The sequence below is a fragment of the Agelaius phoeniceus genome, chromosome 1, assembly GCF_051311805.1.
Source record: "Agelaius phoeniceus isolate bAgePho1 chromosome 1, bAgePho1.hap1, whole genome shotgun sequence".
NCBI lineage: Eukaryota > Metazoa > Chordata > Aves > Passeriformes > Icteridae > Agelaius > Agelaius phoeniceus.
In genome coordinates, this window is record NC_135265.1 from 64,218,045 (window position 1) to 64,241,567 (window position 23,523).

The 23,523-nt window shown below is 38.2% G+C and overlaps 1 protein-coding gene across 1 annotated transcript in view; it reads right to left on the minus strand.

The window, feature by feature from the left end:
• Positions 1-2,319: 2,319 nt before the first annotated feature.
• RNF182 (ring finger protein 182) overlaps positions 2,320-23,523 on the minus strand; it is a 36,714-nt gene continuing 15,510 nt past the window's right edge. The window contains exons 2-3 of the mRNA XM_054637762.2: positions 17,811-17,891; positions 2,320-12,080 (exon numbers count right to left, since the gene is read on the minus strand). Coding sequence (XP_054493737.1) covers positions 11,141-11,878 — 738 coding nt within the window. The 5' untranslated portion in view covers positions 11,879-12,080; positions 17,811-17,891 and the 3' untranslated portion in view covers positions 2,320-11,140. The remainder of the gene's footprint in view (positions 12,081-17,810; positions 17,892-23,523) is intronic.

The following is a 23,523-nucleotide window of genomic DNA, read 5'->3' on the forward strand; positions in this document are numbered from 1 at the left end:
GGCAGGCAGGCAATACTGGGAATGAAATGCACTCTCTTGTTAACAGGAACACAGGGCTTCTTCTCTTGCTGCCCTGTAAAGATACCCACAAGGCTCTTCCTCCCAATTCTCCTTTTGAAGCCCACTCAGTTTGCTCTGTAGGGTTTCCCTGAGAAGTCTGGCACCACATGGTTCAGCTGTATCTCCTTGGTCAAGGAGACAGCTGTGATTCACATTTCAGACAAGCAGGCACAGCTGGCAGGTAACATCCTTCAAGAAGCATCTCTAAATTGTTTGGTGGGTGGGTCTGGGTGTCACAGTCCTCCCAGCCCTCTCCACAAGGTGATGTTGAGGTGCACTCCCCTGCTTCTGGGACTAAGTCCCAGGTCAAAACACCAGTGCCTCCAGCCACATTGATCATCAGATAATTCTCCTTTCAAACAATGTATCAATGGTAAGAGGGGCAGGTTTGCATCCCTTTGCGGTGCATAAGCAGCTACTGATATTTTCTGTGTTTGAGGAGGGAGAGAGCTGACTTTTAGCCTTAACGTATAAAGAATATTGATCTAAACTTCATTTATTTTCCTCTTTGGAGGTTCCAGCAATGCTGGGTAACTGCTAAAAGTTCAGTCTGGATATCTACCAGTGCTGCCTATTTTTCCAATTTATTTTTTATGCTGCTTTTATGAATACTGTTCAGTAAAGAAACAAAGAACTTGCAAGTGAAGATCACATTCTCTCTCATTTGTTTACATACTGCACTTGATTTCCTAAACCTATGCATAAAGTTTTGTTAGGACAAACAAGGAGAAATAGATGAAATTCTGATGTGGTAAAAAAGAAGTTGAAAAGAAACTTCATGTTAGAATTTACCATGGAACAAAACAAATGCCTACATTTTAATCTGAGCTTTTATTTGTACACTAGAAAGAGGGGTAGACAGTACACATCTATCACCGAAGCAGTGTCAGGGACAGACAAAGGTGATACAGAGACTCTATCATCAGAAAGGATGAAAAAGGCACTTTATTATTAGAAATCTAGAGTTCTTATAGATACAATGGTGGATCTAAGACCTGATTGGCCTTTAGGAACCTTCTCTCACCTATTGGTCAAGAAGGGACAGCTCCTTCTTGTAAACATCTTTGTCAAACAGAGATTGCCTGCCAGGGGCAGAGATTGAGATAATAATCATTTTAATTCTTTCTCTGAGCTTTATCACAGCTTCTCACAGTTTCCTAGGAAAATCCTCTGTTCAGAGGATATGTGATTACCACACACATCCACCTTTTTCCAAGGATGGGTTGCTTTCAGCTCAGAGAGGGTTTGGCCTACAATCCAGGGTTCAAAGATCTGCAAGCTTAGAGGCTCATGAGATCTGGATATCAGAAAGCTGATCAGTTCTGGGCCATCCAAGCTTAACAGAGAAGAAGGAAGCAAAGCATGGCAGGGAATGTTTTGTAATTTAAAAAATAAATAAGCACTGCATGAGTTTTATATCTAGCCATCACTAAACCAAAGTCTCATCCATTCAAAATGCAAATTACACCAGTGGCCACATACTGGCAAATGTGAATAAATCTTCCTATTCTACCCACTTCTACAAGATCACATACTGCACCTCTGTGAGTTACATTCTTTTGTGGTCTGGCTGCACCTGAAGCCAGCAGAATTACACAACACTCTTACTCCTTGCAGTCCTGCTAAAATAAGGAATAATTTATGCCAGGGGAGAGTGTGTTGGCTGAGCAGCTCCATTTCCCTGTGCACATGTGTGCAAATCCCATCCGTGTCCCTGAGACCGTGCTCCACTGACACCTCTCTGACAGCGCCGGGGACAGCCCAGCCTGCAGCTGGCTGCCTCCAGAAGCAGCAAACACTTGTGGACTCAGGCTTTAGAGGTGCCTGCACTAAGGATTTTCAGGCAAGAACATCCTTCTCTAAACCAGGAATCAGCCCTGTGTTTTTAATAACCAGTTGATAAGGCCAGAAAATGTAGGACTCCAATGCAAAATGCATGCTGCAAACTACTTGCTGGCTGCTACCTGGAATGCTCCCTTGTACATGCTGTCATTTTATTTTAAAAATACATGGTTGAGTGATCATCCAGAAATTTGTCTAACTTTAATTCAGTTTTCTTGCAGTCTTCCTTTGCACAAAACACTTTACATACTTGTGCAGTAAACAAAAAATATTTTGTCTATTTGTTTAAAGCACTGTGAAATACTATCACATACTCCCCTTCAGTCTATTTTTTAAACTGTTCCAATGAATACCAGGAATAAAATCTGAAAGACCTTCAAAACCAGACATTAAGAAATACACTTATCATGACAAATCTTTACTGAAAAATTAAAGTTTTATTGAGTGAAACAATTGGTTTTTCAGATAGGAATGGTTATATTTTTGCCAGTTGCTTCCATGTCATAGTTTCCTTGTCTGCAAGATTATGGTAGATTTCATTGTTCCACTCATGAAATAAATACAAACAAAAAGAAGTTCCCACACTATGACTTTTCCTCATAAATCTAAAAAAGACAGTTATAGAAGGCAAAGTTACAGCAGCCAAACTCCTCTCATAAAACTCATGTTACATTTGGTAAGCCTCAACTTGATCTGGAATTTAAAACCTATGGATTTATTGTGGCAAAGTAAAAAGTAAAGCAATAAATGATTAAAACTTCCATTTTTCAAGTTTGTTGGATTGAGAATTTCATTCTACAATGAGTCCATAATTCACTGCAGCATACACACACATTCTGCACATTCTACCTCTCTTTGTGCATTATTTCTGCAATCTTTTGTAGAAGATATACAGCTATTTGCCCTTTCCACCCAAGCCCTATTGTGTGAGCAAGCCTTTTCCTCCATTTTCTTTTTTTTTAAATCCCTTTCCCCCGCCAGCATTTTCAGCCCCTACTTGTGAAACTCCATTAACTATCTGCATGATTCATGCAGCCTCACTGACCTGGTTTTATTATTGTGTTTAATTACTAAAACAAACAAAAATGTCGTTAGAGATTTGCAGCTGACCCTGAAAGTGCCCCAAAAAGTTTCCGCCTCATAATTTCATTCTTTGCTGAAAGAAAATAAGCTCTATCTAGTTTAAATGCAATAATAACGCTTCCTTAGAGTCACTCAGTTTTTCTAACTAAAAGATGGGACACTGATGTAAAGAGCATCAGCATGAAGACCCCCAGGGGCTGCAAGGAGCCTTCTGTGAGGCCCAGGACAGCAAAATGCTGAGGTCCCTGCTTATATCTGGTAGGACTTCTGAAGGAAAAGACCCCAAACCTTTGCCCTACTAGGCAATATGAAGAACCCAGTGCAATGAGCTTACTGTCTAAAGAGCATCATTACTAATAATTTTATCTGAGAGCATCTCCTTTTCTTGGAATGAAGAAAGAAGGACACGAGAAAGGCCACAGGGTTTAAGGAAATAAAAGATTTAGTAAAAGGTGTTTAAAAGAAAAACTTATTCTTGCAATAAAAAAGGCTCTAGGCTGTAGTTTGGGATGGTTGCAGCAAGTGGGTGAGGTAGATGCCACCACTATGGCAGGGAGAGATGATGAGTGGCTGCTCAGTCCAGCAACGTCAGGCCATGTGCTTAATAGAGCTAAAATCCATACAGTCTATGCCAAGATTAAATTAAATATTCTCTGGAATCTACTGTCTCCTGCACCCATGTGAACCAGACAATTTTAACAGGGATATCAGAATGTACAGGATAAACACACATGTTAGTGAACTTATCAATGCACATCCATATAACATATAAACTAACAATAATCAAATGTAACTGATGTGCTGTCAGGACCAATAAAAATGACAAAGTCATTTCCATGGCTGTAGGAGTACAGGTACTTTATGTGGTCACATGGCTTATCAACAAATGGCACTAAGTATAATCTATTTCTAAATGATTCATCCCACCTCAAAGTAAAAAAGAGGAAGCAGCAGAAAAGGTTCAGGCAAGTGCAGTGGCTGATGGTGAACATGGAAAGCCTGCTGCCTAAGGAGAGATCAAACAGTCTGGACAACAGGCAGCTGCAGAGAAGTATGAGGGATAAAACCCTGATGTTAACATCTCCAAGGATAGAGGAAGTTCTGAGGAGTGTAGAGGAAACAATGTGCCATCATACCTCAGAACTGCTTTCCTTATTGGAATAAGTAGGGCAGAAGTATCTCAGGGGTTTTTAAGACAAGCAGACCTTTTCCACCAAGTATAGAATTAAATTGTGGGACCATATGCTGTGGGAATTTATAGGTGCCAAGTGGGCACCTATAAGTGGGTTAAACGCAACATTTAAAGGAATCCAAAGAAGTCCATAGGCAAGGATGAAACCCACAGGCACAACCTCCATCTCAAGAGATCTCCAAACTGCAGATTGCCATATATTAGGAGGTATATGAGGGGCTCTACATTGATGTGGGCTCTTCAAATACCTTTTTTATGTGCATCCACTACAGCTCTGAGGTTAGAGAGACCCAGCAGACCTCCCACCTGGCCCAGGGTCAGCATAAAGCATAGCACTGCTTTTTTGAAGTAAGTAGCTTTTGAATGCAAAACCACATAAAATCTAGCTGTCCACCTAGGATTTCCTTAGTCACACTGCTCCTTCTTGTCCTTTGAGTGAGGCAGAGGATTATCTAATATGTTGTAATTAAATCAGAAATGCAGTTACTGTTGTCAAAATATGAGTCATTTTTTCATGCACAGATCTGACTCCAGTGACACAGTTGCAAAGGCATCTTTTCAAACTCTGGATTCATTTTTCCTTCTGAGCTAAGTTGTCAGCAAAAACTGCTTTGCAGTGAGTGGCAATCAATCCAGCCTTGTCTCTCAACAAGTTAAAGAGTTTTGACATAGTGTGATTCTTATCTTAGAGGTTTTCTTATGAAAAGAAAATTCAAATGCTTTTTGAAAGCGTACTTTTAATAAAATCATCCACTTTTAGAAAGAAAAGCTCTATGCAAAGAAGTAGGCTCTTTGCCGCAGCACCTCTTGAAATTTCAGTAATATTGCCATGCATGCACTTGGAAGATGCATTTCTTCAGTTTCACTTGACATTCTTGACATTTTTCACTCCCTAATACAGAAAGCAGTGTCAGCCAGGATTTGCCAGGAAATATACCCACTGGTATATGGTACACCATCTCAGTGAAGTATTAGCTGCTCAACTACTGCTTGCTTATATCTTTTGTTACTTGAATAACAAGGATTATGAATTATTCAGCTACAGTATGAAATGGATAAATATGATACATTTCCAAGATTTCATAAAAGTTAAAATAGTGGGCACAGAAGAAAGGGACTACATTATGCAGAAGAAAAAAAAATGGGATCAGTATGAAGCAAGTATTTCCTAACAAAGAAGCCTATTAAATGGCTGAGAAGTCCCTTGTGGGAAGAGGTGGAGGCCTCATCACTTTAGATATTTAAAACCAGACTAGACAAAGCATTCATCTCTACAGGGGCGAAGGAAATGGATAAAATCACTTATTAGGCTTCTTCCTATCCATCTCTGATTTCTACAATTTAATACATTTTTTAAAATGCAAACCACATTTGGATAGCAAAAGGCAGAAAAACAAAAAATACATTTTCTAGTTGTAGTGCTGCCTAGCACAATGAAACTTGATTTAAAATTAAATTTATGCTAGCAATTCAGACTGCAAGATGACTTCTCTTTGTTTAAGGTCTAACACTGAAAGCTTTGCTACTGTCACACATGTCTCTACAAAGATGATTTACTGTCCCCAGACTGGGGATTTATTCTTTGTGCCAGAACTCTCTGTGAACTGTGATGTTTCAACTTTGACAGAGGTTGTTGATGCAAAAGAAGAATGGTGCTTTACAGAAATGTAGTGGAGTATGGGGTCTGTGCTTAAGGTCTGGCAGACTTATCAACTCCCTCAGGAATCTCCAGCACTAAATATTTACTGATGTCACTCAAAGGATAACATCTAGTCTGCTAGTATGAAAGTAAAAAGACTCTCAGTCTCTTTCTATCACTTTGAATATCTTAAAATTATTTCAAAATTCTCAGTTCTTCTTCCCCACATTTTTTCTTTTTCTCTCTTTTGTTTTTTTTTTTTTTTTAATCCTTGAAGGCACTACTCTGTTTAAAATAAAGTGCACTGTCTTGCTTTGTAGAAATAAATATGAGAAATGAAAAAAACGCCAACCCTGAGAAACCTTAGGATAGTCAAAATGTTTAAAAGTGTAACACTGAGAATCTTTCACTCTGCCTGCCATCCATGCAGGAAGATGAAATCATGATGTAAAACTCCTGTGCAAGAAATCAAGATGCACAGCTGAAGTCAACTGTCCCAGAGGTAATGCAGGGGTGGGTATTGAGCCATGCTTGGGACAGCTCAGGTGCTCAGGCTTGGGACAGCCTCTCAGTAATTTTGAACCAGCCAAGACAAAGCCCCATGTTTTCCTTGCTTTGACATCAAAACTGTTTCAACAGCATGCTGCTGTTTACCCTCTGCACCCTGTTCACTCTTGCATCCTGGCAGCAATTTGCCATATTTTCAGTATTAGCCTTGCCCTGCTGCACTGGGCTGCAAACTCAGCGTGGTAGAAAAGATTGCTTTATTACAAAATACTACTTATCCACAGTTCATGTAGACTTGTTTCATGAGAGGGGGCAGAAAAGTAAGAGGAATAGTGAGTTGAATCTACCACTAGAACTGGTTAAAATTAAGAAAAAAACCGGCCCTGTACCCAATAACAAGGAGCTCCCTCGAAAAAAACATCTACCTTCTTGTGAACCTCCTCAGTTCCTCTTCCTCAGGTTAAAGTGTAGCCACTTAGGTGGAAAGCTGTGTATTCCTGTTCTGTGCTTGTCTATCTGGCTGTGTGCTGCTGGACTCCACAGAACCAGAGAATTCTCTGAGTTGGAAGGGACCCACAAGGATCACGGAGTCCAACTTTCAAGCGAATGGTCCATACAGGGATCAAAGCCTTGACCTTGGTGTTATCAGCATCATGCTCTGACCAACTTATCAGTACCTTCAGGTAATCAAGTCTGTTTGGAAGGGTCTATTTTTGGGTACATTGTTAAATACTGGCAATCCTGAAATTTGCCAATAATGTTATCAGGATAAGAGTTTTATATTAGCATATACAATTATCATATTAGCATATACAATTTTGTGGGCCTATAATCAATATAGCAGGACCTACCAAAGCTCACAATGTAGCTAAATCAGAGACATCAGCCCTTACTTTGGCCAGTCCTGTAGCTTTAAATAGTTAACATAACAGTGGGAGTATGCCCAAATCTAAGGATCCATCTAAATTAGAATGAAGTTCAATGCTTTGCCATTTGGAAAGTAAATGTACTCAACTGTAATAACAGCAGGAGTTAATTTAATTACCAAAGGAATTTTAAACCCCAGAAGGGTCAGTATGGAAAGCATTAAACTGTTTGCAGCAGCTCTACCCCAAAATATTTATCCAAAACAGCCCCTTTGTCCCAAGCATACACTAACCTCCCCTCTCTGCTTTGCTCAGCTTCTCAGTCAGCCCAACCCAGCCCCACTTCCTATGTAAGAGCCCACAAGACTCTGTTAACCCACACTCTATTAATTGCCCTTTCGGCTCTGGGCTCAAGCCACACCTGCAGAGCTTCATCCCTCACCTTCCTCCTGCTCACAGGATGGCCCAGCCCAGCACATCCTTCCTAAGCTGTGCCCAGCAGCTGCTCCTGCATCATCCTGCCCCAGCCCTCAGGGGATACCACAATATCATACTGTACATGGGCAGCTGGAGAGGATAGAGTCTGCATCCATAGGATAAGCAGGAATTAAAAACAAAACAAAAATATCTCATTTGGTCTAAATTAATCCTGGAGTAATGAATTTCTAGCACTTTGTACTTGGTTGAGTCATGTCTGGGCATAGCAGGAATAAATCCCACTGAAAGGAAATTGCCTTGGTGTGCAGGCAGTATTTTACAACCTCAGGAGCCATTACTTTCCAAGGAGAGAAAAACAGTCAGAGAAAAGGAAGGAAAACCAGGCAGAGAAGTAAGCCAGTCTTGATTTTAGCCCCATTTACATTGATTTCAGCACAGTTATTCCACTGCAGAGGACACAAGTTCTTTCAGTTCAAAGTCTAAAGGATGGTAGAGAATAAAAATAAGGAAAGAGTAATATCTGAAGTTCTTTTAGTCTCAGTCATACAGCAAAAATTCTTCTCCACAAATAATTGAGATTTATCTCCTAGCAATTCTCAATGGCCATATTGTAAGTCATATAGGTATTTTATGACCCCAAAGTTGCAATAGCATTCTCTGGCTGAGTGGCAGCATAGCTGTACAATCAATATGCTTTTGCACACTAGCATCTTTGAGTGGGTTAGAAATGCAGCACAGCCTGAAATAACAGCATAAATTTAATGGGCTGGCAGTCTGAAAAGTAGAGAAGTATAACAACAGGTGTATTAATTTGTGCTGTGATGTGTAACTGATACCACTGTAATTTTGCTACACTTAGGCTCTATTTTAAAACAGAGTACAGGTGCTGGAGCTAAGATAATCAGTTGAAAAGCAAAAGGAAAAGACAACAGGTAGCACTGTAGAGCATGTTGTGCAGAGGTAATTCACATATATCACACATTTGCAAAACCTATATCCTCTATTAGCCCTTTATTAGAGACACTATATTCAGACAAATTGAACAAATCCTAAAACATATAAATCCCTAACACTACAAATACATCTTTCCAAAAGTCATGAAGTTCTATAAAACCACATAGGTTTCTGTTTTTATTTCTTTTTGACATGATTGTTGTTGGATACTTAAAATTTATGAGTTCATAGATGAGTCAAACCTTGACTGGAGATGATTCCTCTTCTAACTACATGTGCTTTACCACAAAAATTAAAAACAACTACTTAGGAACAGCATTTTCTAGGAATTCTGAAAATATTTTAGGTATAATTATTGTCATTACAGAAAAGTCTGAAACATTTCCTTTAATCATTCAATACATAGCTCCATAACTCCATACACTTGAAAACTATGATTTGGCTGTAAGTTTTCTTCTCACATACGTGTCTATATGTACATACACACACATATATACGCACAATTAGAAAATGAGGGTCAAGAAAAGCAGGACCTTTACATTTCCACATTTTCTCTGTTTGCAATAGGAATAAAACTGCAGATACCACCTGTGCCATCTACAAAAATTGAACCAGCTTAACTTCAAATCCTCTTGACAGGCTCTGCTTTTCCCACTGTCATTTTTTTCATTCTTACCAAAGTCCATTTGCTCTAAGAGTATATTGTTAGGCCATACATTCAATTTTCATGCAACAAACCCCTCTCCCTTTTACACTCACTGCCCTGGTATGACTAAGTCTTGTGCCAGACCCAAAAACCAGGCTTGCTCAACTCCACTGCTCAACTCCACTCTGCTGTGCACAAGAAAACCAGTTTGCAGCTGCGGTGTTGCTAGACCTAGTTATACACATAAACATTAAATATTACTTATTTTTATGTTCTTCCAGTAGTTCAAAAAATATCCTAAACCATGCAAAATATAAGCAAGCCTTACAGGGCCTGGTTCTATTTGTGGAATGGTAAAGTATCAGTAATTCCTCTGAGCTCCACTAATGGAGACATGCTAATTGCCACATCTAGATTGCCATCAACTCACAGTGGTGACAGGGGGAGTTCAGAGTATTAAAACATTTTGAAGGACTATGCCTTAAACAAAAATCTTCCCAAAGTCACATTATCTCCTTACAGTGCTCATTCTGTGAACTCAGAACAAAAACAAACAAACAAACTGACAAACCCAAAAAAACAACCAAACAAAGCCCTAGTTAACCATTTCAGATTTTTTTCCTCAAATTTGTATTACTGACTGGAGATCTGTTTTCTAATGGTTGGGAATAAAAGTCTGTCTTGAGAGCTAAAGTCACATAAGCCAAATTCTCCAGCACAGCTACCACAGAGTACATGTGCATGAGGTTGGTCATCCATAAGGAAGGACTGGTGGCTTGGAAATATCACTGGTGGTGGTGGAAATGCTGGGAGGGAGGGTAAGCATAACAGAACATAGCTAGAGAAATATGCAGAGCTCTGAACCCTCAAAGGGAAGCCTAAGGTGTGTACACTGAAATAAGTGCACCTGGAGAAACGCAAGCATGTGGCTGGGTCCCCAGAAGTACTCATTAGTGTAGGGGGATACAGTATGAAGTTGGTATAGAATGTAATCTTATCCCCCAAAGAGTTGCAGCTGAACCAATTACAAAAGATTAGGAACAGGCCTGATCTTAACAGGCCACACCTGTAGCCAATAAGAACAAGTGGTATAAAAGAGTGGATTGGTGGGCTTAGGAGTTAGATAGCTACTGCAAGGACCAAGAACAGTCAGTGCTTAGAGGAACTGCTTACAGAAACATTGAGTAGGTACAAAACTCTGAGGATATGGAATCTTTGCACTATAATGATAATAGAACACTTGATAAATAAGATAACACATTAGCAGGAATGTTTCACAGTAAGCTGCAACTGTATGACAAGGAAAAATGGGCTCCTCTTTGGGGAAAGTCTTCTGGAGACATGTTTTTAACATTAAAAAAAAATTGGCCTCCCACAAGTATTTTTGCTATAGCAAGAACTAAAAAAACTGGTAGTTTTATTCTTCATAGAATATTAATTGAGTGATTTAATTTGCTATAAATGATGATAGATTATAAATAACAGATATTTCAGAGCATGAGATGCTTTTGGTGAAGAGATGCAGTACTTGTGTCTGGAAGGTGTCTGCTACAGTAATTTCTTCTTGGGCGAATCCTACAGCATGAACTGACTTGATCAGTCCAATACAAAGCAAAGTCCTACTCATTTGAACAGTGGCGGCACCAGCAGGCACCTAGTTTGGTGATTTGGCTTTATCCCTTTCTAAAATTCAGCCCTTCAAAATCAACATGCAATTTTTATTTCCAGTTCTTAGCTCAAAAAATGCTTGAGGTGAGGGGTGTCAAATTCAGTTGGAGAAAAAGGGACTGTGTAACTGCTTCCATTTAGTGGGATGGACAACAAGAATAAATAAGAATACAAAGAATACAAAACCAGGATAAATCAACTATGCTACACATCTGGTAATACACCTTTTTTTACTGTATTTGTTATCAAGATGACATGCAGTCTAGAACTTCATGGCAAACACACTGGCAAAAGCCATAAATCATGAGAATAACAAGGCTCGAAGGAACAAGGCTTACAAAGACAACCCCAAGGGTGACTTTCTTGGATACCAGTAAATAAATCCCTAAAGGCAAGGAGCTAAAGTACAGCAGCCCTAGCAACCACACTAGCACCCGAATTGAGGTCTGGAAGAGCAAAGATGTGCAGTTCCACACTGTCCAGTTGTGGGACACAGTTGCAACAGAGTCAAAACTTGTAGGCCTGTAAAATTCCACCACGGGGGTTGAGTTCAGAGTCTGGGGACTTTCTCTTTGTACTTCCATGATTGTTATAACCAGGCAATTAGAAGAGGTGTGAGAAGGGCTAACTAGAGATGCCAGCCTTTTGGGAGTCAACAGCAGTTCTGTTGGGTTGTCTGGTAGGCACTTCTTTCCCTTTCCCCCACAAGCTAAATTCAGAAGGATGTTGTTGTCATCAGGAAGACTACTGACCTCATCGTCCGGCAGGCACGTTTCAAACCTGCAGAACGGGCACACTATGACTCCTTGTGGGGAATCACCAAAGTCTATGATCTTGCAAAGGCATTTGGCACACACTCTGTGACAGCACTCCAGCACTTTTGGCTTTCTCTGCCGCAGGTTATAGCGGTTGTAACAGATCTTGCACTCGAGCTCATCTGAGCTCTGAGTCTCCACAGACTCCTCTGGCAGCTGAGTGGTCATTTCTTCAGGTGGTTTTCAGGCTTGTGGAAAGAGAAGTCAAGGGATGAAGAGGTCACTCAGTCTTAGAACATTTTCCTATCACCCATCTCAAACAGAAAAAGAGGAGATGACATCAGTGAACAGCATCAGTAGACATCATCCATTTTCAGCTTCTGCTAGGGATTGTACACTGCATGTCCTTTACTCTGAGCCAGGCGTCCATCTGAAAAAGCCAAAGGGGAATTTTTGTTGAAAGCAAAGGCAAAAACAGAAAAGGGAAGGGGAAAAGCAAAGGGAAGGGGAGAGAGGAAAACGGAGAGGGAAATCTTTAGCAAATGAAATACACAAGTTCTACTTTTTACAAGCTCAGCTTCCTTTGCTAAAACTACCTCTAAGGTAGCTTTTTTCTGCGGCATATGAGGCCTATATAACAGTCATGATGATGAAACTTAGCATCATACTGAACAGCTTTATTTCAGAGTTGAAGCTCTGAGTGGTTTAGCCCATGAAGTTCTCAGCAGAAGCTACAATCTAATCACTGATCTGTGACCATTTATTTAAACTCTGGTTTCCCAAGGAAATGAGACTTGACACCTGGAGCTTTTGGTCTTTCCTGGTAACTTGTGAACCTGCTGTCCAATTTCAAACAAATCAGAAGAAGGGCCACAGTACTGAGGATAATTAAGTTGCTAAAAAGAAATGAGCACTGGCAATTGGGTAGAGGAGAGATATTTACAGTAAGCACCATTTATCCTGGGCAATGGGTGGTCAGCACACCCCAACCTCTGCTCTGAATGGGCAGCATGCTGCTTGTTGCTCAGCCAGAGAGGAGGGCAACCAGGGGGAAGCTGGTGATACTCTGGGGAAATAAAAAGTTTGGGGTAGTGGAACGGGTATGAAAGAGGTCCAGGGTTATTGCAAAGAGTTATGTGGGGACCTAGGTCAAATCTAGATTAGGCTTTGTTAATTTTTCTGTTTGTGGAGCAGCCCATTTATTTTCTCCACCCAGCTACTGGACATACAATTACAAAAATAAGTGTTCTTTAGCTTGCAACAAGTGTCTCCTTCAATATGTGGCTGCTGGGATGAAGGCTAATGTGTCTTCCAAGGGCATTCACCAGATGCTCTGGTTTTCAAGAGTGTCATGGCTGTGACAGCTGTTTGACACCTCAGCTAAGGAGAGGTCTGTGGCATGCTTGCACTGCTGCACTGACATTCTGTGCAGCAGTTTTGCCACCAGACACATCTGCCTCACTTAAACAAACGTCATATTTTCTAACATGACTTCAGGAAACAGTGCATGTATTACAAACAAGGCATTAACCTGGAGTATGTGCTCTGGGGATTAATAATCACCAGCATTTACAAAACCAGTCTTATCTGCCAGAAGACAAAAACTTCATCCAGATTCTGGCACATGCTTGCTCAAAGAAACGGGGGCAGAACTGCATTTTGCAGGTTTTTGTGACAATGTTCACAGGGATTTTTGGATGAGGGAAAAGACGAGGATCTGACTCCATGTTTCAGAAGGCTTGATTTATTATTTTATGATATATATTACATTAAAACTATACTAAAAGAATAGAAGAAAGGATTTCCTCTGAAGGCCAGCTAAGAATAGAATAGGGAGGAATGATAACAAAGGCAGCAGTCTCGGACTCTCTGTTTGAGCCAGCTGGGCTGTGACTGGCAATTAATTAAAAACAATCAACATGAACCAATCAAAAATCCTCCTGTTGCATTTCACAGCAACAGATAATCAATGTTTACATTTTGTTCCTGAGGCCTCTCAGCTTCTCAGGAGGAAAAATCCTAAGGAAAGGATTTTTCATGAAAGATGTCTGTGACAGGTTTTCAAACATCCCTTCATTGCTAGACTAGCAAGGAATTGGCCACAGTCAAATGATGGGCAAAATCAGCACTTGTGTCCAGCTGCCTCTTGCATTATCAATAAGTATCAGGCACACTGAATATGAAAAAGTGGCCTATTTAAAGAAACTTATTTATTGACTATTTGTTTTAGTAAATATGTGATTTCTTTCCCTTTCCATTGGGAAGTTATTACTCACTCCTAGAATTCAGATTTTTTTTTTGAGGCAGGAAGCAACTCTTTTAAGCAACGTGCTCCTTCTGTCAATACATTTTACCTGCCAACCATCAGTGAAGTCTCTTTCATGAGCCTCTTGTTCTTACTGTGCTTTAAGTATTTTCCATTTCTGTATATCCAGCAGAAGATAGAGATATGAGAGAGGTGATATAAGTCACATAATTTGTAAAACTCACCTCCAAGACTTTAAAACAAAGATGTAAACACCAGACAATGCAGTAACGAAAAAAACATGACAACATAGTGAAAAAAAACACATATTTCTCTAAAAATTGTTACAGATATGGCCCCTTTCCCATTCAATCGCTTCAATAACTCCTTTCCTGTGTCTGCCAATTTTTGTCTTTAGTTCTCTAAAGGTTTTCATCTCTGCCTTACTGTTGTTTTTATTATTTGTACTGTGGATATATTTGTGGCATGTTGCATCAGGCAAAACAAACATTAGACCATCCACAATTTTCAAAGTTTACAAGCTAGACATCTTCTATGACACGAAAAGGACATCTTTTACAGAACTTACAATTTATCATTTATTTTCTGTTACACTGTGTGCTAACTTATTAATTTCTACTACTCCTTTTATTTCATTCCAAATATCATCTTCTAGATGACTTTTAGGTAGATATAAATGTCATGAAATGCTAACTTTCCAAAGGATGAACAAACCACAAAATGGACCAAAAAAAGTGAAATGCCAGCCTACAGGAAGGCAAAGAACTGCTGTAAAATTAAGAAGCCAAACAAAAACAAGATGGTTTTGGACTTTCACATCTTGGGTATCATTTACATTGTACCTGTGGGGCATCAGGGTTGCTAACAAGGTACTGTTAATGATCTGCTGGCAAACGTTGTCCTACAACATAAAACTAGATTCCTGATTAACCAAAAATCTTCTAATATATGTGTCTCCTTCTCATGGTAAATTATGACCTTTCTTGCAAAACTTCTAACTCAAAAGACCTTGATATTTTAGTGTTTATCCTTCTAATTAATATTTCCTATTGGCTTTTCACAAACCCAATCCCCTTTCCAACCAATTCTATTTGGACATGGATCACCTCTCCTTGAAATAGGTTTCAAGCTGAATGTGTTTTCCTGATTTTACCACCTTTAAGTGCTAATTTTTGACATTAATACAAGGAATAACAAGTCTCTGGGACTAGCAATGTCCCAGTTGCTAAACTGGGATCATTAGTTCAATTTCCAGAGCACAGTGATCCTCCTATTGTAGTTTGTGTCATGAGCTCTTCTACAATTTTTTCAAATTCTTTTTTTAATATAATGTACTGTACAAGAAAGAGTGATTTTCATCGTCTTTCTCACTTCACAGAGTCTCTAAAAAATGTCTGTCTGTAATAAAACATTATTGATTGTTTTTCCTTCAGCTAACTTTAGATGTTGGATTTCTCCTTATGTGTTTTAGTATGAATATTGCTTATTACTATTCATTATTTTCCTTTGAAAATTAAAATTTAATCATTAGTTCCTATTAATGCTTTTCATGCATTTTTTACTCTTTCAGCTCTATGGGGGTTTTAATGCTTCCTCTCTCGGTTTTGCTTTCCTGATTTCTTATGGAAATTTTTCCTTCTCAATATCCACTTTCCTGATCTTTGTTTTTCTCTCCTGGGAGCTGCCACCTTTTTGGGTTTAATTAATGCTGCCCTACTATTATATACATCACATACACTAAAAAGTTCTCTAATCAGAGACTTATTAAAATTATATGGAAACTGAGGCTTTTAAAGAAATTTGGCTTCAAATAATTCCTATTTCTTGAGAAAATGAAGCATTTCTTGAGAAATATGGCCAGCTACTCCTTCAAGCAAATTCTGCTCTATATCAAAGATTTTCTATCTGGTCTTTTGCATGCTTCCCAGGTGAGTATTTACTGGAAGCAGGCAGGATAAGGAATTAAAGAAAGGAAGGGGTTAACTACTGCCCCTCTGAATCCTGCTTCCTCACCAAAAATGTCACAATTCACATACTTCTACTTGTTGAGTGTTAAAAGCAATATGATGCATGGGAAAAGAGATAGTGTCTGTATGATCATGTTTTATCCTCCTCTTTGAGACACTTTTTTTTTTATGATGCCAAAAGAAGGCATGTCCCTATTATGTGCTCCATTAATATTTGGGCTATTTTGAATATTGAGCTGCAACCTGCATGTTCCTTCTGACCTTGAAATCCAGGGGGCAGTCATGATAAATCTAACCTCTTTCACATCAAGTAGGAAATTTGTAGTCACTGGAGATCAACATGAAGCCCCATGTCGAATTTTAAAGCACTGTGTGTATTTTTATTAATTCTGGTATTTGTCATGATTTTAAACTGCTTCTTATGTCCAGCTTTTCACCTGAACCTAGACTTGTCTCATCTGCTTGTTTGATACCAAGACACAAGTTATAACTAGGGAAATTTCAATTACAGATTAGAGAAAAAAATAGTACACAAGTTACTCAAACACTGAACACGTGTCAAGACAGATGTAAATGAAATCTGCAACCTTACAGATATCCTTGACTGGATACAACTCTGGTCAAGCCACTCTGCCTTGGAACTGAGCCCTGCTTTGAGCAAAAGGAACTGGATTTTCCTGGAGATTCTTTCTAAAACAAATTATTCTATGATTCAGTGTTTTGCTATCCTGAACTCACTCTATGTGATGTGTTTGAAAAGCTTTATCTCTTAGTGAATAAAGAATCAGACTGGCAATTGTTTACGTAGATAAACAGCTCTCTTAGATAATAATTCTTTCATTTAACATATGAATTAATTTTTACAAAACCTACAGTCCTTCTGCTAGCCTTCCACAGAATCTATCTGATGGGGTCAACACAATGCAATTGCAGAACATTTTATTCCTGTGAGTATTATGTAGCACACAGCAGCTTTCTGAACAAAATATAAACTACTAGACACCACTATAAACTACTAGACATGCCCAATGATGACAGTATCCTCTGCAGTTTATTCAAGAACAAGCACATCTGTTATCCTGTGACAAGCACTTGCCTTTTGTAAGAGTCCTGACTAAGCACTGCAGGAGTGAATCCATCATTCCTGTTGCTGCTTGAGCTCTGACTCCCTCTCTTTCCATCCCTGTGCCACCCATCCTGTATGTTATGAACTCCTCTGCTTGAAACTTTTACTAAAAAGGGAGAAAAGCTGAAGACAGAGAGGCATCTTCTGCATGGTAGAAGACACAAGCAGGCTATACAGTGCTCCATGTGACTGCTGGAGGGCAGACCCAGAATCAGGGGGAATAACTCCCCTTGTGGGCGAGAGGACGTGACCCACAGGACCAGACTGAATCAATAACAGCAAGCTCTTATGTATGACCCCACACATGGCCAGACTTTCTTCCCAGACATGGAAAGAAAGGTGAATGGGCTGTGCAACATGATATGGTCCTTCTCTGCACTCATCTATCAAACACTGTGTAGACAAAGTGTTCTTATGAGAGGCCAGAAGCGATTACTTGTAGATGAAGCTCTCAATATTGGAGCTCAGTCATGCTGACAGGGCAAAGTAGATGGGATACTTGTGCCTCTCTTCCCTAATGGAAGATCATCTTTGCCCAGTTCATCAAACCAATGCTTTATCATTCATCTCTCACACTTTTTTTTTTTTTTTCTGTGAAGGGAATTTGCCAGTATTTCACACATAACCTAAAATGAATATATTAGCTCAGCAACTTCCATAAGACATCATCCATCATCTAGGACCTACTCAACATGTGATATTTTCAATGGTTTTAAAAGTTGCTTTTAAATACAAGCTGAGCATATTTAGGAAAGAAGAGAAGGAAAAAAAATATAGATAAATAAATATAGAGAAACTTACTTTCCATGAAAAAGAACTCCTTGGAAAGGTTCACTTGCGGGGAATACAAGAAATGCCTTTTCTTCTCCACATGGGCAAAAACTGGTAGAAAGGAGGGAAACAAAATTAGTAGAGCAGGAATACAGCTGGGAGACTTTTCAGTCTATTTTCTCTGAAAGAGAGGAAGGAGTCCAACTTCTCTAGTTTGGATAGAAACAGCCATATGTTGAGATTTCTGTTTAGAGAAATATATTGGGTAAATCTCATTTACTAAAATTATTTCTGTAACATAATCCAGTTATCTTTACAGATCTGTTGTTGATTTTAAGCCTCTTTCAATATTATGTGCTAAACACTCTGAAGTGCTATCTCTTCTAGCAACCACATATTCACAAATGTTAGCAATTCACTAAAAAAAAAACCCCAATCTAAAGGCAGAGCATCTGAAGAGATAAACTGTGCTCTGAAAGAAGAGTTGTAAAAACATATTGAAATACTTTCCTCATCCACACTGTCACAGAAGCTCTTTGATAGTTTCTACTTTTCCAAAGACAGTGCAGTCTCTTCTCCAGCACAGACCAGAAAGTAACCATCTCCTGTGGGCCACTGCATTCATGTTGCATGGAGGAGCTTTGCTGCATTCTGACTCAGCAGGAAATGACCATCGCACTAGATTTTTCCAGCTTGTGCTAAGCACAATGCAAAAAACCCCACCCCAAACTGCTTTACTAATCTTACATTTGAATAGACAACGTTCAAAGTGCCAGCAGCTATCACATGTTCAACCTGTTTCATGCCACAATTCTGCTAACACTGGATGGGTTTTAACAATGGGCATTTCCCTGTCAACTCCAATCAATGAGAGAATTTGCACAGGAGTTACAGAATGTGATGTACTGATCCATGCTTGGCTTATGGTCAGCTCTGTAAACTGCTATGAAAAATGCCTCCATTCTTTTCACAAAAGCTTAGTTTCCAACAGCATAGGTAATGAGGTTATTCCTCCAATAACTATGCTTGAAAGAGAAACCCCACAACATATACAGCAAAAAAGTTGTGTATTATTAACTGCTGAGACTAATATAAAAGAGAAACATTCTTAACAGAAGTTATTGTTACAATGTTTAGAGTCTTTGCTTGATCTCAATCCTCTACAATGTCACAAAAAATGCAAAACACTTGAAATTATAATTTTTCATATTTGAATTGGAATTCATGGGTCTCTAATTATTTAGTATGGGAAGTCATGTAATATTAATGTGCCATCTCATGCTAAAAGAAAAAAATAAACAGTCTTTCTTAAAAATTATTATTCTTCCCCCCCATCCTGTTAAGTAATCAGGGAGATTTTAATGTAACAGGGTTCACTTAATTCAGTGTTTGACACAGGCTCTTAGGGTACTTTTTACCTCCTTTGCCTGTACGTATTCAATATCATCGACTCCATTTCCTATTAACAACATAATTTGCAATACTTTTTTGTTATTCCAATAACTCACATTATGTGTCAGGTAGTAGTGGAAAATGGTATGAATATACAGCAAATCCCTTATTGAAACCCTACTATTCTCAATTACTTACTTTCTAGCTACAGGCTACAACAGTATTTAAATGGATCCTGCAACTGTGGTGTAGAAAAAAATGTTTTATTATTTAGGTTTGTAGGCAAAACCAAAACCTCCTCCAATATTTCTTAAGAAGAAATTTTCCCTCATATAGAATTCATGAGCTATTTATGCAGTAATATGCCGAGTGACTACTCAATGTGACATATGGTTGTGGGTTCCTTTGTAGCTGTTTAGGAATAAAACTAATAAAGGACAAAGCATCTGAGCTTCTATTAGCTGTCTTGATTTAAACTGACTTAATTAGATTAAATCAATAAGTAAAAAGAGATGGCTTAAAATTTGTATCTAAAATGGTAACATTTAATTTTGGAAATATGCAAATTAAATAGAATTATTCCTTTTAAATTGTTTTGAATTCTTTCACAACCTGCTTAATGGGCTGTTTAGGCATTTTCTCTTGCAGTTTTCTCACTGCCACTGGCTTTTCCTTTAGGACTCTGAAATCAGTAAGCAATCTACTCCAGTTAATATAAACTTCACAGCAGAACTCATGACGTTACTACTATTTCAGGGAAAGGTTAGACATTCTCCTCTTTCGTAGTAGGGGTGGGTTTTGGTAGCTTTATCAAATAAAATAGAGTTCTGCATCTCTGCTTTAATGCTTGTGCCCTTTAGGAGCTCTTCTGAGAGCTGAACAGACTGTAGGACACTGGTTCTAGAATATGACTTGAAAAGATACAAAATTATAAATAAATAAAAAGCTTCCAAGTATTGCTTAATTTAGGCATAAATATTTAATCATTTGGCCTACAGATATGTCTAGCATTTATCTTTATATTAGACACTATTAAAAGCCAATATGATTTTGTATTAGGCTTCAGAACACATGATGAGAGCACCATAGAATTTTACATCTTTGCTCTGCTTGCTACTGTGTGCTTGAATGTAAGTAATTAAAATCGGTCCAGAAATGCAAGAAAATAACTTCTGCTTTTCAAATAAACATTACTTCTAATAGAAGATATTAAGTAACATACTCAAAATGTAACATCCCCAAAATATAACAGAATTCTCTCTCTTTGGTCATATATTCTGTTATATAATTTGGGAGAGACCAGGTGAGGCAAAATGACAGAAAATTTATCTTGATTACATCATTCAGTGAGAAATTCCTCTCCACACAGGGGAACAATTTTAATGCATTACAGTAAGTTCCAATTAACCTTCAAAATAAGATTTAATAGAAAGTAAGCGTGGCATTAGCTTTGTCCTAATGGAACTGAAAACAACTGCAGAATAGGCTAGAAAAGAAGTTGTACTTCTTGTTTTTTCTATTGTCCTTAAGAAAAATCCACCTAATACAAGGATGTTTAACTTTGTATATTCTGTTTCAGGTATTTTTGACATGACTATATACAAAGATTTTACTATATTGTCTATTTTATCTTGATAGTGCAAACAGGAAATAAAAAGGGTGGACATTATACAGGGCAGCACTGATACTGGATTTTATGTATTCTTTACATAAATTTGGTAACAAGGTTTTCTGCTTTAACTACTGCTCAGAATTTGCATTTGATCTTGTTCAGAAAGGAAATGGTAAAAAACAACTGCAGTTCCTTCAGTCACAAGAATATTGAAAACTCTACATCAAAATCATCCAAATCCAATACAGATTTCCACTTACAAACAACATTTTTAGACCTAGTCTTCTACCATTGTGTCCTATTTGAAACACTGGCAACTAAAGTCTGATCCAGCTGATGCTGCAAATAGCCCCAATAGCTTGAAAAGTGAGGGGTCTGAGGAAGCAACATTCTAACCTGGATCAAGTAAAGTGTAATTTTAATATTTCATTTAGTTCCCCTAAAGCATGCACCTAAAAATACTTATTTCTGGGATAAAGATTATTCTTATTTTAGCAATACAGCAAAGTTGGCATATAACCTCTCCTCAATCAACATTCTTATATCTACTATTATTATTCTTATAACATCATTATCATCACTAGAATTTCAATGTAACTAAGAATTTTTTAAAAAAATCTTATCGATGTATTTAAAAAAGAGCAAACACAAACCCCTCAGATGCTATAAAAAGCACAATTATTAGTAGATCTGGTTGACATGCAGTAAAGTTGTATGTCTTCAACAGCGTTCCTGGGAAATGAACAATCCTAACAGACAAGTGTCAGCAGGGAGACATTAACTTTGACAGCAACATGTACTGCCCTTTTACAACAGGCTTGTAGAAAAATTCCGTTTGGCCTGATTTGTACACAATATGCAAAAAACAGTTACTGCATGCACACCCACCATTCTAGACACAGGTATGCGAAATAAAATTGCAGGCACTGAGAAAGCAGATGGGAGGAGGGAAATTAATTTGTGTCAAATGACAGGCAGAGCTTTTATTCTATTACTTTAAGGAATACAGGAATCATGTGAAACAAGAGCAGCTTTAAGTACTAGTCTGGTAGTATCTTTGTAGCTACTGGGGATGATCTGGAAGTGTCAGAGCTCCATAAATTGCTTCATCACCAATGTCAGAATCGCTGGAGTGTTCTGCTGATGAGACTTGCTTAGCTCAGATTAATGCTTATAAAGTAATTAAACTTCTGGGGGACTGATATGAATTGTTCAGCTTTAACGTGTTATTTAGCAGGGAAATGTGCTATTTTTTTTACTCATTCTGAACTGTCAGTGACAGAGTTGAAGTGCTACTAGATGGAATATTTCAAGCAAAGGACAGAATCCTTATGGGCTGAGACTCTACATACAGTGCCCTTTGGGCTGTATAAGAGGAGCAGAAAGAAGCTGCAATTTATTCATAGGATGTATCAGAATCCAGTTAAGAATGCAGTGTATCTCCCTCCCATGTGTTTGCGATAGAAATATACTGCCACAGCAGCAGATAATCCAATCAGGTCTAAATCAGATCAATAAGAACCTGCAAAAAATCAGAAAATCTGCACTTAGGAAATGTGCTTCAGAAAGAGCTGCATAATTCTATTCTGGGACAAGAGCAGCCTGGACTTTACTAATTTTCCATCATTCAAAGGAGTTACACTGGTTAAGTCTCACAAACTCAATGAAGGGTATGAAAGTGTCTTTTCTTTTGAGCAGAGCTACAGCATTTTGATGTCATTTGCAACTACAGTGGTTGAAAGGTTAAACGAAATGAACGTTTGAAGTCTGCCAGTCGAGCATATTCAAAATACAAAGTGCATGAGAGGAAAGCATCGCTTCAGAAATCTTGGAAGTAATCAAGGCATATTCAGATTGTATATTAAAATAATTTAAAAAACCAAACCCCGACCAACACACAAAACAGAGAGAAGGTACCTAAAATGGGATTCTAAAGGTTTAAAAAGCAACACAGTCCACAGAGAGCCCTTACACTTTCCTATTAACCCATAAATTTAATTTTGTGTAAATTAATAACTGAGACCAGGTATTGGTATTTTTTTAACTGGTAATAATCAATGGGGATTTTAGTTTTAAGTGTTTTGCAACATGTACTTCAAGACTAGCAAAAAGAACACTAACAGGTTATCAATGTCACTTAGTATAATAAAAATCCCAACATCATCACAGCAGCTCTTCAGCAAGTATTCCCAAGGATATCAGGTTTTCCATATCACAAATGAGCAGCTTGGCTAAGACTTATGGAGTAAAGTAGGAAATGAAAAACATTTCTTGCCTTCCACTAAGTAAGAAAATATTTTTTTGATAGAAACATAACCAGGAACATTTTAAAACACCAGATGTTTTAAATGACAGCTTTCTTTAAACTATTTTAAATAATGAATCTCCTCTGCTCTGCTTTCACTTAAACAAGTGAATATAAGGCTTCTGAATGTTCCACTGCGTAAGTTTCTTTTCCAAAAAGTGATACTAGAAAGATATGCTAGGAAGTGAACCATTTAACTAGACATTAGGGGATAACACATATTTCACTGTTTTTCATTTCCGGCATGCTGAATGCATATAATCTGCAAAGACTGAAGATCTAGGAAAAAAATCCTATATATATGTATTATCTAGTCAAAAGCTAAGAAGCATTATCCTTTATTTATGTTTGAAGCACCAGGATAGCACACTGCTGTTTGTTAGCCTACTAAACCAAAGTTTATGAAAGTTAACAACTATTGCGCTAGTAATCCA